This window comes from Lytechinus variegatus, chromosome 8, assembly GCF_018143015.1.
Source record: "Lytechinus variegatus isolate NC3 chromosome 8, Lvar_3.0, whole genome shotgun sequence".
Classification (NCBI taxonomy): domain Eukaryota; kingdom Metazoa; phylum Echinodermata; class Echinoidea; order Temnopleuroida; family Toxopneustidae; genus Lytechinus; species Lytechinus variegatus.
The window spans coordinates 33,548,996-33,567,745 of NC_054747.1; the positions used below are offsets into that span (position 1 = coordinate 33,548,996).

At 35.9% G+C, this 18,750-nt stretch overlaps 1 protein-coding gene across 1 annotated transcript; it reads left to right on the plus strand.

Moving 5' to 3' along the window:
* Positions 1-9,569: 9,569 nt before the first annotated feature.
* Positions 9,570-17,146, plus strand: LOC121419665 (potassium channel subfamily K member 4-like). Its single transcript, XM_041614124.1, has 2 exons — positions 9,570-10,044; positions 16,788-17,146. Exons 1-2 carry the CDS (start codon positions 9,570-9,572, stop codon positions 17,144-17,146), a joined length of 834 nt encoding a protein of 277 aa, XP_041470058.1.
* The last annotated feature ends 1,604 nt before the right edge of the window (positions 17,147-18,750 follow it).

Sequence of the window (18,750 nt, forward strand, 5' to 3'; positions counted from 1 at the left end):
ATTCAAACACTGAACATGAATTCAATGAAATGCAGACAGATAACGTAGAAAGATATCGTTTTAATTCTGACAATACCAAAAACTGCACAATGATACCCAAATCTCAGTAAGGATTTGAATTATGTGGATTCAGAAACTGAAATGCAGTTCAATGAAATCGATTTAACAGTGTTTTAATTCTGACAGTACCACGACTAAACAAAAAAATATACAAACCTGAGTAAGAATTTGAATCATCTGGACTCAGAAACTGAAAACGAATTCAGTAAATCCATTTTAATGAACTTGCCTCCAAGAACGAGCTTGGTAATTGCGTAACTAATAAAATAACACGCAACATTGATTAACCAAAGAAGAATCATCCCTCCACTCTTATTAAATCCAAATGTTGAAAATGAAACTGCAAAGGATCTCACCGAGAAAGGGACAAATAATTCCTCCTTTAAAAACAATATCATTGATAAAATAATTTTAGATCATTGAAGATGACCTATAGCAAAAAGAGTACCTCTTTTATAAAGAAGTAACGACGGGAGTTTGTTTCGGGTTATTAGTAGAGAGCGCTACAGTGCTTGAGAATTAGTACCTTGCCTTTTTGGTGAAGGATACAGTACGACAGTGGCGTACCGTAGATCACAGCATTAAGAGAGCGCCTTCGGGCTCAGTTGCCAGGTATACTGACATAATCGAGATATTTTAAGGACAGTGTCATTAAACGGATATGTATCTCACTGATCACATAATGCGAGCGCGAAGCGCGAGCTGAATTTTTTTTTTTTTTTGAAATTCAGACGTAAAAAGGGACATTGTAAACAAATTTTTGTAATCACAATACATACCTGTCTCGCAAAACATTCGAGGCGAGCGCAAAGCGCGAGCTGAAAGTTTTGTATATATTAACCCCCAAACAGGGACATTATAAGGCATATATCTTTTTTAAAGAATTCGTTAAGAGTATACATTTCTCATCATAGTCATCCAATGCGAGTGCCAAGCGCATGCTGATTTCATTAGAATCACATCTTAACACATGAAGCACTTTTTGTAGTAATTGTAAACATTCATACACATCTCACTAGTCAAATATTGCGAGCGCAAAAATATACGAAATTCAGACCTGAAGAGAGGCATTCTAAGGCCTGCTCGTAAGAATTCACGAAGACCATGGGTATTTCACTAACGAAATGATGCGAGCGCGAAGCGCAAGCTGAAATTTTTTGATATTCAGATACGAAAAGGGGACATTTTAAGGTCTGATTTTAGGAATTCATAAAGAAAAGATTTATCTCACCAATCCACGAATGCAAACGTATAAGCATGGACAGGAAATGGTTTATATTTAGACCCTAAAATGGGGCAGTCACTTTAAGTAGTCATGTAAAAAAAGCATATGTCACTACATAAAACAATAATAATTTGTGTATGTTGACTTGAAGCCGGGAGGTTTAATACAACAGGATTAAATATCTTGTTAAACAGACATTGCGAGCACCAGGTACAATGAAGAAATAGCCTTGGCCCTGCGCAAATTATGATTCATAAAGTTATGATTGTTTAATGTAAGATAACATAATCATAATATAATATAAATCATAATTAGCAACAATTTCTTCTCCCCCCAACTACGTTTCTTTCCCTTTCTCCCTCCTTTTCTCCTTTTCCCCTGTTTTCTTTTTTTTGCCAGTCGATTGGGGGGGCACATGCCCCCCCCCCCTCCCCGTAGTTACGCCACTGCAGTACGATGCTCATACTGACTGATAAAAATTGTAAGGTGCAAATGTAATTGTAACTAAGTTGTCATAGTGTCCCAAAATTTTGAAAAAAAAAAATGTGTACTGACGCAAAATTAAGTTACATAGAACGATATCAATTATCGATTAATGAAAGATTATCGACCAGTGAAAGATACGTAAATCTCAAAAAGATAATGAACTGTCTGGATTTAGAAATTGAAAATGAATTCACTAAAATACAGACAGAGAACATATAATGATATCGATTTCACGATTAAATGTTTTAATTCTGACAATACCAAGACCAAAAGAAGATGTGCAATAAGAAAATGAATAATCTGGATGCAAAAACTGAAAAGGAATTCGATAAAAAAAATTCTTGTAGAAATATGAAAATTATCTCTTATCCTTAATCTCAAGTTCTGATGAAGGTTTATTACAGTGGCTGAATATCCAGAGAAACTACTTGTAGATTTATTAATTTAAAAACTCTTGTGTGGATATCATCGTTTTCACTTAGTAGACTGAATTCCTCTTTTGTAAATGAAAATGATCACTTTAACTAAACGTTAGACACTATAGTACTGGTTAATGTTGTATATCATTGACTGAATACTAGTATTCAGAGAATTACATTTCAGTAACTCAAAAAAGAAAATCTTGTATGAATAATCTTGTTTTACTTCGTAGGCGTGATTTCTCTTCTATTGTGCAAGGATATAATCACATTTACCTAACGTTAGACACGAGGGTCAGATGAATATACGAATATAATGGTTTTTACTTCTTAGGCCTGATTTTTTTAAATTGTGCATTAGCAATCATAATTTATACATATAACCTGAGCCCCCGTCATAGTATTGGTGATTATCTTGTATCATTGGCTGAATATCTAAAAAAAATGCTTGTATATTTTTAGTGATTTCAAAAAGAGAATATTGTGTGAATATAATTCTTTTTAATAGGTGTCATGGTACTACGTATGTGAAGTTTTTGCACTTAGATTTAGTCATAAATTTCTTATATCTCTGTCTGAATATTAACACTTGTTCTAAATTTTAGTGATTTGTGTGTGTGCGTGTGTGTAATGGTCTTAGACTGTTTTTAGGCTGTTTACACTTCGAGACTGTTTTTACTTCGAGAGTTCTTTTATATTGAACGTAGAAAACATAAAATTTGTTTTGTAGACATGTAAAGTGCATTCTATATATCATCACTCACTGATCGACTAGCTTTCTATTGGGGATGGTGCCCTTTATGCTAGAGCTCATTTGAGTACTGAGCTCAAATTTTTAATGTCGGTAAGCGGAGCAGCAAGCATGAGGACACCAGTCCCCACTAAGATGTAGCTATGAATTCCAGTGGGTGATGCAAAACTACTTTTGTAACTTAAGATCTGTTTGTTACTTCATTTACATTGATATTTGTAGTAATGTATTTATGTTTAAAAAGTGGAGCAGCAAGCATGAGGACACCAGTCCCCACTAAGATGTACATATGAATTCCAGTGGGTGATGCAAAACTACTTTTGTAACTTGAGATTTGCTACTTCATTTACATTGATATTTTGTAGTAATGTATTTATGTTTAAAAAGTGGAGCAGCAAGCATGAGGACACCAGTCCCCACTAAGATGTACATATGAATTCCAGTGGGTGATGCAAAACTACTTTTGTAACTTGAGATTTGCTACTTCATTTACATTGATATTTTGTAGTAATGTATTTATGTTTAAAAAGTGGAGCAGCAAGCATGAGGACACCAGTCCCCACTAAGATGTACGTATATATATTCCAGTGGGTGATGCAAAACTACTTTTGTAACTTGAGATTTGCTACTTCATTTACATTGATATTTTGTAGTAATGTATTTATGTTTAAAAAGTGGAGCAGCAAGCATGAGGACACCAGTCCCCACTAAGATGTACATATGAATTCCAGTGGGTGATGCAAAACTACTTTTGTAACTTAAGATTTGCTACTTCATTTACATTGATATTTTGTAGTAATGTATTTATGTTTAAAAAGTGGAGCAGCAAGCATGAGGACACCAGTCCCCACTAAGATGTACGTATATATATTCCAGTGGGTGATGCAAAACTACTTTTGTAACTTGAGATTTGCTACTTCATTTACATTGATATTTTGTAGTAATGTATTTATGTTTAAAAAGTGGAGCAGCAAGCATGAGGACACCAGTCCCCACTAAGATGTACATATGAATTCCAGTGGGTGATGCAAAACTACTTTTGTAACTTAAGATTTGCTACTTCATTTACATTGATATTTTGTAGTAATGTATTTATGTTTAAAAAGTGGAGCAGCAAGCATGAGGACACCAGTCCCCACTAAGATGTACATATGAATTCCAGTGGGTGATGCAAAACTACTTTTGTAACTTAAGATTTGCTACTTCATTTACATTGATATTTGTAGTAATGTATTTAAGTAATGTATTTATGTATAAAAAAGAAATGTTGCTGCGCTAGCGCCATGAGCGTCATTGGGCGGTGTGTGTGCTCTGTAAGACCTCACTATTATTATTTATTATTTGTATCATTATTATTAGTATTACAATTAGCTGTAAATATTTGTTTTTTAATGAAATTATTATGAAAATACAATTAAAATTTTAGTGGTGATTCCTAATCATATATAAAAAATTGGTTCGTTATTTTATTTTGACTTTTTTATTCATTGAACCCCCATACCAGTTCTAACCAAAGTTGTACAAAATGAATCAGAAAAATCAGAAATATAACAAATAGTGGGAGTGGGCAATGTTGATGTAAGTTGATAACTAAAGGCTCGATCACCATAACTGGTATTGTACGTGGTCCTAAGGTTAGCTGCAAGATTGTTGAAGAACGAAGTGGTCTCATGAGCTACAAGAGCGTAGAGAGATGTAGAGAGATATTCAGGAGCGAGGCCATTGAATGTTTTATACACTGCAAAAACTCCGGTGTTGATTTAACACCAGCCCAGACTCATGTCCACACCGGAGAAGTATTGAAACAACACCAGTTTGGAATCAAACCGATGCTGTTTTGATACTAATTGGTGTTGTATATTAACACATTTCTGGTGTTAGACCAAAACGAAACTGATGTTGTTTAACACTTCTCTGGTGTGGACATGTATAGATTCCGAGCTGGTGTTAAATCAACACCAGAATTTTTACAGTGTATATACGTCATTAGGAGAACTTTGAAAATGATTTGCTAGCGTATTTGAGGTAAATGAAGTTATTTCAGAATATGTGTAACATGTTCAGATTTTCTTGAAAGAGTAACAAGCCTTGCAGCAGTATTTTGAATTGTTTGGAGTGGGCGTAAATGTGGGAGTGGTATACCAGAAAGAGTTTCCCTCAATGATGTACGGAGGATTCAAGAACAAATTCAATCCAATGACAATGCCCGTCAAATGTCCTTTGAGCTGTAGTGAATTGGTAAGGAACTTGGGGTTACCATTGTGATTTAACTTGCATTTTCAAAAGAATTGGTGCTTTGTAGAGAGTTTCTTCGTAGTGAAATGCGACAAGTCAGGACTAAAGCATCACATTGGAATTTCTGACAGTCACCTAAGGCAGATTCTTCCGACGATCCCCTGAACAATATAATACAAGACTCGCAATTCTCAATTTGACCGACAGTGTCACGGTGTAACCCAGGGCTTAGTTCTATACATTTTCAAAAAATTGTAAAAAAATGACATATGTTTTTTCTAAACGTTTTAGAAAATGTCATATATCTCATATAACATTTTTATATTTAGTGTAAAATATCTTTGAAAATCCCCAACCCCTTGTATTTTTTATGGTGCTAAAGAAGTAGCAAGGAAAGCAACAAAAAGCATTTAGATATCATTTTTTATCATTGATAATTAATCTTGATTTTTTAAAAATACCATTTGACATTCTCATAATATTCGCTAAAATTGTTGGAATACTTTCCTACTACCTCCTGATTTTATCAGCTATTAATCTTAGTATATTTCATCCTAGCAAATAAATTTACTATTTTCATGCACCAGTAATACCTCGGTCACATTTAGTCTACGGCGGCCGTATACGGCAAGTTAAAAAAAACAGCCGTTTTATTAATTTTATTTCAAACCATCTATATGTAGCTGGTACAAAAAAAATGTTAAAATTGCTGTTTTAGACTCGCCGTAGAGCAAATGTGACTGAGGTATAAATCATTTTAAATCTACTAAATAGCATACAAGAAGACATACAAGAAGCATCGAAGAAGCATTATTAACGAGAATTTCACTGGTGTAACTGAACCACAAACAGGAACAAAGGGGTATACAAAAAGGTGTTCCATTGAAAGGGTCTTTGTTTGAGAGGCAGCAACAACAAGAAGAAAATATAATTAAAATTCAAATTAATTTATTTCACTTCCATCACACAAAAACAAATTGTATAATAATAATAATAATAATAATAGGCATTTATATAGCGCCATCTATCTAGAAATAATCTATTCCGAGGCGCGTTGTTATTATTATTATTACCCCGGCTTTAGCTCGAGCTGCCTCTCAGCGCTCATGCATTCAAGGAATTAATCCTACCGGGTACCCATTCACCTCACCTGGGTCGAGTGCAGCACAATGTGGATAAATTTCTTGCTGAAGGAAATTACGCCATGGCTGGGATTCGAACCCACGACCCTATGTTTGTGTATACCATATATAAACATAAATATTTGTATCCGTTGCAAAAAAAAATTAATGATACTTATGATGTGAAAAAACACTTAGACAATTTGGGCAACACATTGTAGGTTTTAAATATGCATACTATTTTTCAATAGAAATTAAATTAACATGGAAATGGAGGGACCCACTAAAAAGCAATGCTTGTACAATGTATATATCACTAGTAAAATCAAATCTCTTCAAATCCAACGAAGAAGCATTATGAACAAGAATTTCACCACTGTAACTAAACAACAAATTGGTATATGATAGAATGTTGAATTGGAAGGGTCTTTGTTTCAGAGGCAGCAACAACAAAAAAAATAAATCACTAGTAAAATCATACATGTAGCTCTTCAAATCTTATTTTAATTCAACTCACAAAGAAAGGGTAGCTTCAGTGGATGATCTTTCTTTTGATCGTTTGGGTTGCGATCGCTGATCAATAAAGGTCCACCACTCCTCTCGCCGCCTCCTCTGCTTCCCTTGGCTATACCTACACCAGTGTATCCGACTTCAAGAAATTTTCATCAGCCCCTATTGGCAATTAACCCGACAACAAGCAATAGCTTGGTTCCTCTCCCTGTGAAGGGGAAATGCTGTACAAAGGACCAATCAGAAGAGAATGGACAGCAGTACTCCGCATTGACAGACTAGACGAGAGTTATTAGTGACTAAAAAAATGATTTAATATAACAGAATATAAAAGATATTATAATTATAAAAGATAAAAGAGAGCGTGTGAAATTTCATTTGGAACAAATTTCAAATTGGACTTCTGAATCGCTTGATGAAAAAGGGTGAGCTTAAAGGGATGATCCCGGCTGAAAATATTTATATCTTATACGTATAGTATAATTCACTAAGCAAAATGCCAAAATTTTCATCAAAATCTGATAACAAATGATAAAGTTATTGAAGTTAGAATTTAGCAATATTTTGTGAAAACAGTCGTCATGAATATTCATTAGGTGGGCTGATGATGTCACATCTCCACTTTCCGTTTTCTTATGCTATTGCATAATTTTTTTTTCATAATTTCATACTTGTGTGAATAATAAGTCTCCCTTATCATAATGAAATAAGTTGCAGCAATAAATATCTAATGCACTAAATCAGTTGTCAATCCAATTTTTCTAGTTCTTGGAGGAAAAAAATTGAATGAACCTAATTTCATACAATAATATATAATAGAACAAGTTGATATGTGACATCATCAGCCCATCTAATGAATATTCATGATGAATGTTTTCACAAAATATTGCTAAACTTGAGAGTTCAATAACTTTAATATTTGTTATCCGATTATGATGAAATTTTCGGCATTTTACTCAGTGAATTCTACTCTATATATTAAGATATCAATATTTTCAGCACGGACCATCCCATTAAGTCGCGTTTGCAATCAACCTATGTCAACGCCTAAAAGGGACCGTACCTTTCCAACACTTTTTAGGACGTAGGTGTTTGCCAGTATCTGATGATGTTGAGAGTGATGCCTGTAATTTCTTATTCTGTCAGATGGCGTACAGATTGGGGTATTTGGAGGCATGCCCCGGCTCCCCCACCCCCCAAAAAAAAAATAATAATAATATAATAAATAATTATAATAAATCATCATGAAACAAAGAGAACTAGAAAGAAAAGGATACAGATATGATATAATTTCCTGAATGGTATATCAAAATCTATCGCAAAAGAAGTTTTTCAGACGAAAAAAAAAATCAAGGAGTTTTGGCTCATTACGCTACACAATGGCTGACAATATATCCCCTAGCCAAATACATAAAAAAATAAATCCCCATTGCCACTTCTACATAGCCTGTATACTTAAGGCATACCCTAACCACTCAAACTCTGTAGTTCATACTGTCTCATTGCATTGATAGGTCAACATATTAAGTTCACTTTTTTGGAAGAACGAGGGGCGGAATGAGCCAAAGATTATGAGGGACGCTATATTGCATTCCTTAACTGGAAAAGAAAGTAACCTTATCATATTGACAGTCAAATTTTGGGATATATTTTTGCATAATATTCATGAAAATAATTGAGTTGCATATTGTCTTTTTTTCTCTCCTTGTCCGTTTGTTTGTTTACTAATATTTTCTTCTCTTTCTCGTTAAGTTTTTATGGAATAACGTTAAACCCCCCTTCCAAACGCCAGTTGTACCAGCCCATTCACCAATTAAAAGGCACTATACTCCTGTAGAAAAGTTGTCAACGAATGAACATTTTGAATCAAATCAGAAGTCAAGAAAATTCTAGGATGCAATGAATTTTACTGAAGTATTTTTTGTATGTATATTTTGATGCGAATGTTGAATAAAGGAGGTGAACATAGTATTAAAAAGACTAAAAAAAAATAAGTTTTGTGAAGAGAAACAACAACCTCCGCCCCACCCCTCATCCCCAACCCCATCAAACCCTTGCTTTTGCTGCTGGGTGGGTTGGGCTATCCATGGATCTATTACAAATACATTGGCTATCCGAGCTCTGCAAATACTGTCACGACGTATGATATGGGGCCCGTAACACAAAGCTTAGCATTGATCGTAGAACATTTGTCTACGATTGATTGCATTGACTACAATGTACAATCAATCGTAAAAATCAAGCGTACGATTAATCTCTAAGCTTTGTGTTACGTGGCGATGGTCACTTAAGCGTATATTAACTTTTCTTGCAGCGAACCTTAGTCATACCAGCATATTTCGATCTTGGTGTCGATGAGGTCAAGCGTTAGTCAATCTCACGTCATAATAGTGCTTTCTCAATTATGGATGATTGATAGTAAATAATTAATTAAAATATGAATGATGTGTGCTGAATAGGTTGAGCTGTCGGAAAACTCTTCTGGTTGCATTCGAGGCTGAACCACAACGGCAACCAACTTCAGAACACAGACAGATGCCTGTTGTCTTGGTGAGATATCGGTCAGAACAACGAGGGTAAATCTACAGGGTCAACATGAATGTTATTCTCAGCATAATATCCAGATGTTGAGAAACTGTTTCTGTGAGTATGGATATAGAATCCCAATAAGCAAAACGGTGACCTGAAGGTGGTAGACAGTAGAGACAAATAAACAGACAGTAGGGCCATTTGCCAGATTGATCTTTTAAAAGTTAGGTAAAATGGCAGAAAATGGTGTGAATGAAATTAAAAGTGACGCCATTTTTGAAGAAGAAAATGAGAGCATAGAACACTTAGAACGGGGTGAAGGTGGAGAAGAAGATAATGAAGAAGGGGATATATCAGTATCGATGGGGACGAAATGGATGATAATATGTTTCTTCCTTCTCGTCATGTTGGCATACCTGTTCGCCGGAGCGCTGGTCTTCCGCGCCCTCGAGCGTCCCGCAGCATTGAAGGCTTCGAAGAACTTCCATGGAGCTCTCCGACGGCTTTCATCCGAAAGCGATTGCATCGAGGATGGGGACGTTGCCGATTTGATGATGATCGTAACACGAGCCATAGGTGAAGGAGGCTACTCGACTGGTCAACCTTACGCCTTTCGTCTGAGCGAGGGAACGATCAATGACACCTACTACACACATCCGTGGAGAATGTCACAAACCTTCTTTGTAATCACAGTTGTGACTACGATAGGTAAGTTCTTGGTGGAAGTATGGATGAATAGATCGGTGCCATCCGGAGTACTTTCGATCCCCTTATATTCTTATACCCTTTTTACACAGGATTTTCTTAAGGCCCCGGACTATCGCTAACCCGGTACTATCATTAACCCCGTATTATGTTTTTTTTCCTTAAAACACCGGACTAGTGGTTTTTGTCGATCATTCATAGTACAAGTACTTCACTCGTACACTTTTACACATGCTAAAATTTCCTTAACCCCGTACTATAGGTGGGGCTAAATGGCCATTTAGCCCCACCTAGAGTACGGGGTTAAGGAAATTTTAGCGTGTGTAAAAAGGGTATACAATTTCCTTAACCCCGTACGAAGGGGGGGGGGGGGCTAAATTGTTATTTAGCCCCACCTATAGTACGGGGTTAAGCTTAGCCCACTTTCTGTTTACACAGCATTTTTGCACATTGGGCTAACCCCACCTTTAGTACGGGATTATTTGGCCCTACAAAAAAGCAGGGTTATCCCAGCAATTGCGGTGCTAAGAGCGATAGTATGGGGTTAAGATCGATAGTGTAAAACGAAAGTGGGCTAACCCTAACCCCGTACTATAGGTGGGGCTAAATGGCAATTTAGCCCCACCTATAGTACGGGGTTAAGGAAATTTTAGCGTGTGTAAAAAGTGTATGAGTGAAGTACTTAAACTACGAATGATCGACAAATGTATTTCAAGCATGAGCTACCACTAGTCCGGGGTTAGCGATTTTCGTGTGTGAAAAGCAAGCATTCCTTATCCGGGGTGCGCGTTTCCGTTTTACACCCTGGCGAAGGCAATTTCCGCAAAAATAGCTACAAAGCGACTAGTGAAGAGTCTACACACGTCACTGGTTTCTCCCCACACTACAACTCTGGCCGTGTGGCTACACGGCCAGCGCGTTTCCGTTTTACACCCTGGCGAAAGCATTCTCTGCAAAAATAGCTAAAAAGCGACTAGTGAAGAGTCTACACACGTCGCTGGTTATTGAGGGTCTCACAGGCCTAATTCATTCCCCATAGACTCATGTGTTAAATTGGCACTTTAAAAAATTCATAAAAAATAAGGATGAAATTCGGGGGTCGAATGTTTACTACCAGTGGATAGGATTTATATCTGGCAATCCATATCTGACCAGAAAAGGGTCCCTCGACCGGCTCATTTTAAAAATAAATTGGCGTGTTTGAAGACACCATCGGGGGGAGCAGATTCATCAACTCAAACAGCAAAATAGCCGTAATCCTTCCGCCAGTCAAAATATAGTCAAAAATTGGTGATATTTCTTCCCAATTAGGGAAAAGGAAGTTCAGTAATTACCAAAAATAGAATCAGTGTTAGATGGACAATCATATGCATACACTTTGTCAATCAGCCATATCAAATTAAAAAAAAGCAATGGGTTGGCTCGAATGAATATCTAGGGCCTGCCACTAGTGATTAGGCCCGTGAGACCTGAGGGTCCGACACTGGCGAGTTTCCCCACACACAACAGCAATCTACACAGCCAATGATAGCACAGAGTTCAGTGGCTACACGGCCACATAACTTCGTATGTACACAGCTTTCATATGAATTACATCCGAACATGTCTTGTACTAAAGTTGTAGTGCCGTTTGTGTACTCAGGGAGGTGAGAACCTTAGAATTCGGGCAATAGCCAAAATTAATTTAGTTAGCAGAATAATAAGACAAGAATAGCAGAAATAGTACCAAACGAAAGGGAATCTACAGCATGTAGAAAGAAGTCCAGTTGTTTCGATTCAAATTGTTTCAAAATGTACTAGTTACCACCGATACTACTACTACTGCTGCTACTACTACTACGACTAATTCTAACAATGATACTATACTACTACTACTATTAATGATAATAATAATCATAATAATAATACATACATAATAATAATAATACATAGGCTTAATAATGATAGTGATGATCGATGATAAGAAAAAAAGCAGAAGAAAAAAAGGAAAACAAGAAGAAGAAGAAAAATGAGAAGAAAAGGAAAAATGAGAAGGAGAATGTGACGAAGAATGAAAAAAAGAATGAGAAGAAGAAGAAAAAAAGAATGAGAAGAAGAAGAAAAAGAATGTGAAGAAGAAGATGGAGACTGAGAAGAAGGCCGGAGGAGAAGAAGCTAGAGCAAGAACAAGACGAACGGTAATACTTAAATAATTAATAACAGTATAACTACTAGTACTGTTCATAACAATGACGCAAACAATAATAACAATAATAATGATAATAATAATAGTGATAATAGTGATGATAATATTGACAACAAACTATGCAATTTATAATAACAGTTTCAAAATGATGCTAATGAAAATAAAGTATACTATACTTCTACTACTACTACTACTAACCATGATAAAAATATGCTAATAATAATAATTTATAATATAACAATAAATGTATAACTAACTTCTAAATGTATACCACTATTATTACTACTACGACGACGATGCGGCGACTACTAATATTACTACTACAACTAATTATAGTTACAATTTGAAAACAAAGTAAAAACTACTTGTAGCAATTTATAATCAACAAAGTATAATTTGTCCAGTTAGTTTCCCCTTTAAGGGATCGTCCAGGCTGAAAATATTTCTTAATAAATCTTAATAAATAGAGTAAAATTCACATCAGAGCAAAATGCTGACAATTTTATCAGAATCGTACAAGTTTTAAAAGTTTATTAATATTTTGTGAAAACAATTATATGCACATCATCAAGGTGCACATGGGCTAATGATGTCACATCCCAACTTTCCTTTTTCTTATGTTATTATACATGAAATTATATATTTTTTCGCAAATCTGTAAATGATTTGTCTATTATGATGAAATAAGTTGCGGCAATAAATAAATAATGCGCTAAATTAGTTGTCAATCCAATTGTTTTAGTTCTTGGTAGAAAAAAACAATTGAATAAACCAAATTTCATGAAATGAAATACAAAATATGACATCATCAGCCCATCTATTGAATATTCATGAAGAATTGTTTCACTGGAATGATGAAAATCTTTAAAATTCAATAACTTCGTTATTTGTTATCCGATCTTGATCACTTTTCCAGCATTTTGCTTTTCGAATTTTACCTTATTTATTGAGTTTTTATATGTCTTTTATCGCTAATACACGGCCCCAAATACAATCGTCAAATTAAGGTACAAAGTATACAGTACTTTACATCAAAGTTTTAAAAAATAACATAAAAATCTCTTGCCAACAAGTGAATAGATAAAATACGAATAAATTGTTTGAACACATACTGTATTCATCAAGCTTGTATGAATCTTAATCTTACATTAAAAATGCAGTGATCAACAAACATTGTCTTACGTATACCCTATAGGCTATGATGATTGTTTTTCTTTCATCAAAAAATAAACTTTAATAGGTCTATTTTTATACTCATAGAATGCAGTGTCATACAACGTTGAATATCATCTTCTTCCATGATAGTGAGGGGGCAAATTACCACTTAACTGTACTACTACGTTGTAATAGGTCCATGGTGCAAATTACCTGCAATTCGGCAAAGGCAAATGATCAACAAGGTGTTGAACCTGAATACAGCTGAACAAGAACGTGTTCTGTTGTTATCTTCGGTGCGGACTCTTGCATCGCGCGCCCAGCTGATAATGTAAACAAACGTAGACTCTTCACTAGTCGCTTTTTAGCTATTTTTGCGGAAAATGCCTTCGCCAGGGTGTAAAACGGAAACTCGCACACGGCCACGGCACTGTGCAGTGGCGTTTGCATATACACGAAGGTGAAAACCTACAATTCGGGCAATAGCCAAAATTAATTTAGTGTTATTATTGTCTTATCATTATCATTACTGCTTGTTTATCATATAATGATAAGACAATAATAGTAATAACAATACGAAACGAAGGAGAATCAAGGAAGAATCTACAGCATGTAGAAGTTGTCCACTTATTTCATAATGAATCTAAAACAATGAATAGTAGTATCGGTGGTAGTAGGAGTAGTAGAACTAGTATATTTTAATCCATCGTTTAAAATCATTATGAAACAATTAAGGTGGAAAGTAGATTCTCCTTCGTTTTGTACTTTTGTTATTGTTCTTGTCTTATCATAATTACTGCTTACTAAATTAACTTTTGCTATTGCCGAATTCTAGGTTTTTCATCTTGTATATACAAACGCCACTGCAAAAGCATGTTCGAATTTAATTCATGACTGCTCTCTGTGCATGAAGTGCCATGGCCGTGTAGTAGGCACTGAACTCTGTGCTGGAGTTCGCTGACTGTTGCATGCCATTCCATTTCCATTCCATTCCTTGTTTTTATTTGGCAATAAGTCATGATTGACTATTTTTGACACTCACTGTATAAAAAGTGGGGTAACAATTTTATTCATTAATATTATTTTTATATTTGGTGATGTGTATAGACTCTTCACTAGTCGCTTTGTAGCTATTTTTGCGAAGATTGCCTTCGCCAGGGTGTAAAACGGAAAAGCGCATCCGGGGTTAGCAATAACAATTTGGCATGTGTGAAAAGGAAAAAAAATAGTACGGGGTTAAGGATAGTACTGGGTTAGCGATAGTTCGGGGCTAAGAAAATCCTGTGTAAAAAGGGTATAAGTAAAAAACGTATTTTCTATTATAAGAGTGGAACATCATTTTGGGAAAGATATACTAAACTGGAAAGAGGGTAGGCCAAGATAGAAGAGAGGGTTGGGTATTAAGCGATATCCCTAGATGGTTCCTCAGTTATACCTGGGAAGCGTTTCATGAACATTTTTGTCTGACATTGTTGTCAGATCTGACAACTTTTCTTGATTTTGATTGGCTGAGAAGCGCTGTTACTATGGTAAATGTCGGATAAAACAGAACCTGTCATGCTAAACGTCCGGCAAGCTCTTTCATAAAACGCCCCCCCCCCCCCCACTAGTTAGAGCGAATTTATCAATCGTTGGTCATAGGGCTCCCTTGCAAAGCAGACCAACTTGGCTTGAACGGGACAACATTATTTTGTAAGAAAACGGGACAACACTATTTGAAAGAAAAGCATGTTCGAATTTAATTCATGACTGCTCTCTGTGCATGAAGTGCCATGGCCGTGTAGTAGGCACTGAACTCTGTGCTGGAGTTCGCTGACTGTTGCATGCCATTCCATTTCCATTCCATTCCTTGTTTTTATTTGGCAATAAGTCATGATTGACTATTTTTGACACTCACTGTATAAAAAGTGGGGTAACAATTTTATTCATTAATATTATTTTTATATTTGGTGATGTGTATAGACTCTTCACTAGTCGCTTTGTAGCTATTTTTGCGAAGATTGCCTTCGCCAGGGTGTAAAACGGAAAAGCGCATCCGGGGTTAGCAATAACAATTTGGCATGTGTGAAAAGGAAAAAAAATAGTACGGGGTTAAGGATAGTACTGGGTTAGCGATAGTTCGGGGCTAAGAAAATCCTGTGTAAAAAGGGTATAAGTAAAAAACGTATTTTCTATTATAAGAGTGGAACATCATTTTGGGAAAGATATACTAAACTGGAAAGAGGGTAGGCCAAGATAGAAGAGAGGGTTGGGTATTAAGCGATATCCCTAGATGGTTCCTCAGTTATACCTGGGAAGCGTTTCATGAACATTTTTGTCTGACATTGTTGTCAGATCTGACAACTTTTCTTGATTTTGATTGGCTGAGAAGCGCTGTTACTATGGTAAATGTCGGATAAAACAGAACCTGTCATGCTAAACGTCCGGCAAGCTCTTTCATAAAACGCCCCCCCCCCCACTAGTTAGAGCGAATTTATCAATCGTTGGTCATAGGGCTCCCTTGCAAAGCAGACCAACTTGGCTTGAACGGGACAACATTATTTTGTAAGAAAACGGGACAACACTATTTGTAAGAAAACATGAATTAGTAAATGATAAACTGATCATGAAATTATGGTAAATTTGTGAGCAGGGGAATCATACACAAAGCAGTGAAATACTCTTTCATTCAATTCAATTTATTGTTTAACCATCAAATACAAAAACAATACAAACAAATTAACAACAATGAATCGGAAATTACAATGATGGTAAGGTGACCCTGGAGAAGCAAGGCTTATAAAAAGGGCCACTAGAAAAAAATAAGACTTGTGGAGAACTAGGCGTTGTCATGAGGTTCGTCAACACAGCGTTTCACGTCAAGAATGTATTTTTTTCTTCAAAATGATGGCCTCCTTGACTTTGACCTTGAAGTTCGCGTCCTCTTTTGGCACCTGTGTGGCGTTGGCTTATTTTTTGTAACAAAATGTCGTTTTATAGCAAAAGAGAGCGTAGAATGTAAATCGAATTGATTAAAATAAATGAAATTTCCACCTTTCAGATTTTCTGTCATTTCATTCAGCAATATTTGAATGGATGTCATATCGCCCAGATATACTCCATAATTGACATTCCTCTGCAGAAAAAAATGGGATGTGGGCACTCAGTACCATGTATGAAGTGAAATGCCACAGTTGTGTCGGTTAAGCTTTACTTAAATATCAAGTGGGTGCAATATCAGTGTTGGTCAGACATGGCCAGGAGCATGAGTAATTCGAAGCCACCATATATGAGATTCAATTTTAAAACCGTTATCATGCGCATTACTTCTTAAAGCATAGCTATCCTTGACAATCTAACATCGTGTGAACCTAGCCCCAAAGGTTTATTCATCCACATTATTATGGTCTACTATTCATTTGTCCAGGATTTGGCTATGCGTCCCAGCGCACAGGAATCGGTGATATCTTCTGCGTGTTCTACGCCTTGGCAGGCATTCTACTCACTGGAAGCATCCTGCTCCTTGTCGGTCAAATGCTCCAGGATCTATGCCTCACAAGGTTCACAACCAGCCGGCAGAAATGCCTCAGGTGTTGTACGAAGGTCGGAGCTGGCTTTGCTAACTTAACTTTGGCCTATCTTTTAGTCCTCCTCATGTTGGTGCCACCCAGCATCATCTACTTCTACACACAAGAAGACTGGGACTTTGTCGATAGTCTTTATTACGTAGTGCAGGCTACGACCACCGCCCACTGCCAATCTTATAATTTTTTTCTTGAAAAATAAGTCCACAATTGAGGCACCAACACTCCTGCAATTTAAGACACAATTATCAAAATTGGTTTTTTAAATGGGCTCTAAGAGCCTCTTTAACCCTGCCACACTCATCTGTACACCCTCGTCGTGAAGACAGTGAGATGTGGCCATCAAGGTAACTTCAAGGTCACTTCAAGGTAAGCAATAAATGTCCATGCAATAATAAAGTCATTAAAACAATTCATAAAGTTTAAACTATGACTATACGTTTTGGGGGATATTTTACCAACACTAAGCACTACATGTTATCAGGGAGTAGACGTATGGATTATAATATCAACATCATTGAGTACATATCAACCACGGAATGTCATAACATTATTCCGCCACGATCATGATGATACGGATGACTAAACTCATTGCCGTAATTTTACTTCTACCTCTACGTTGGTTGTTGCGGTTGTGGAAAAAATATAAACAGATTTCAGCCGACTGTGTTTATGTGTTTCTCAATCGCTTTGTTCCTTTCCTCCTTGTTCGAATGTGCACATCGATCCATATTAAGAATATTTTTTATTTTAACAAATGCTTATGAGTAATGTTGTTGTGGGGGTTTTATGGAAAGAAACACTATTTGAAATAAGCTCGAATACATGTAATAGTAATACTTGAATGAAATGGAAGTGTTGCTGAAGTATACACAAACAAATACCATGTAGACTGTAAAACTGGCAATGTACTCTTATGGTGCACCCCAAAACAGGTGAAATTTTAAACAGAATAAGATAATGAGCTAGGTACTTTGATGACCCCCACAAAAATGTATGTGATAAATACATGTAAATGACATGCCACACCATAATCATTCAATATTATTTGGGGGATGCATGCATAGGTATTGTGGTATTGTGTACTTAATCTTGACAATTCAGATAATTTCCGTGCAATATATGGTTATAAGCAAAGAATTGTGAGAGTTGAAATGAAAAGTGAAGAGACTAATGCCAATATAGGAAGTGTTTCTGGGTTCAAAAGGTAGTGATGTTTATTTTCCAAAATATCTTTGGTTCAAAGTATTCTCATTGGCAATTCTATACTAAAACCTTAAAATATGAATTTTAACTTGCTTTCAATTTTCATAATTTCATGTAGTGAATATTTTACTATGATACCTAAATTTTATGAAAACTAAGAATCATAACCAAAAGTGAAGTCAGAATTCTTGTTTTGTTTAGGAAAACAATGGAATTTTGAATTTCCAAAAAATACTAATAAATTGATAAAATCATTGCCTGAAACTATTATTGGTAAAGCACAAGAAGATTGAACATATTGCAGGTCAAAATAATAAAGGTTATCATTATTATCATTATTTGATGGTTCCAAACAATATCTACAAAGTTGTCATGATCCTTAATAGGGGCAGCTCTGATTTTTCCGAACTTATTTCTGGCAATGTCCCGTACAACACATGGAAATGCAAAAATTGTCTCCATACTTTTGTTTTTGATGATGCTATCTTACGATGGCAGTTTCTCTATCTCTGACCCATGGACGATTGATTTATCATATACGTCATTCAAACCCAATCAGAGCGATGCAGCTAGCGCTATCCAAAATCTTGAGCGATGCGT

Excerpts from the sequence above, each read along its gene's own strand:
- LOC121419665 (XM_041614124.1), top strand. The coding sequence starts at position 9,570 with ATGGCAGAAAATGGTGTGAATGAAATTAAAAGTGACGCCATTTTTGAA. Across the intron at positions 10,045-16,787 it reads CACAGTTGTGACTACGATAG|GATTTGGCTATGCGTCCCAG; the intron begins GTAAGTTCTTGG and ends TCATTTGTCCAG.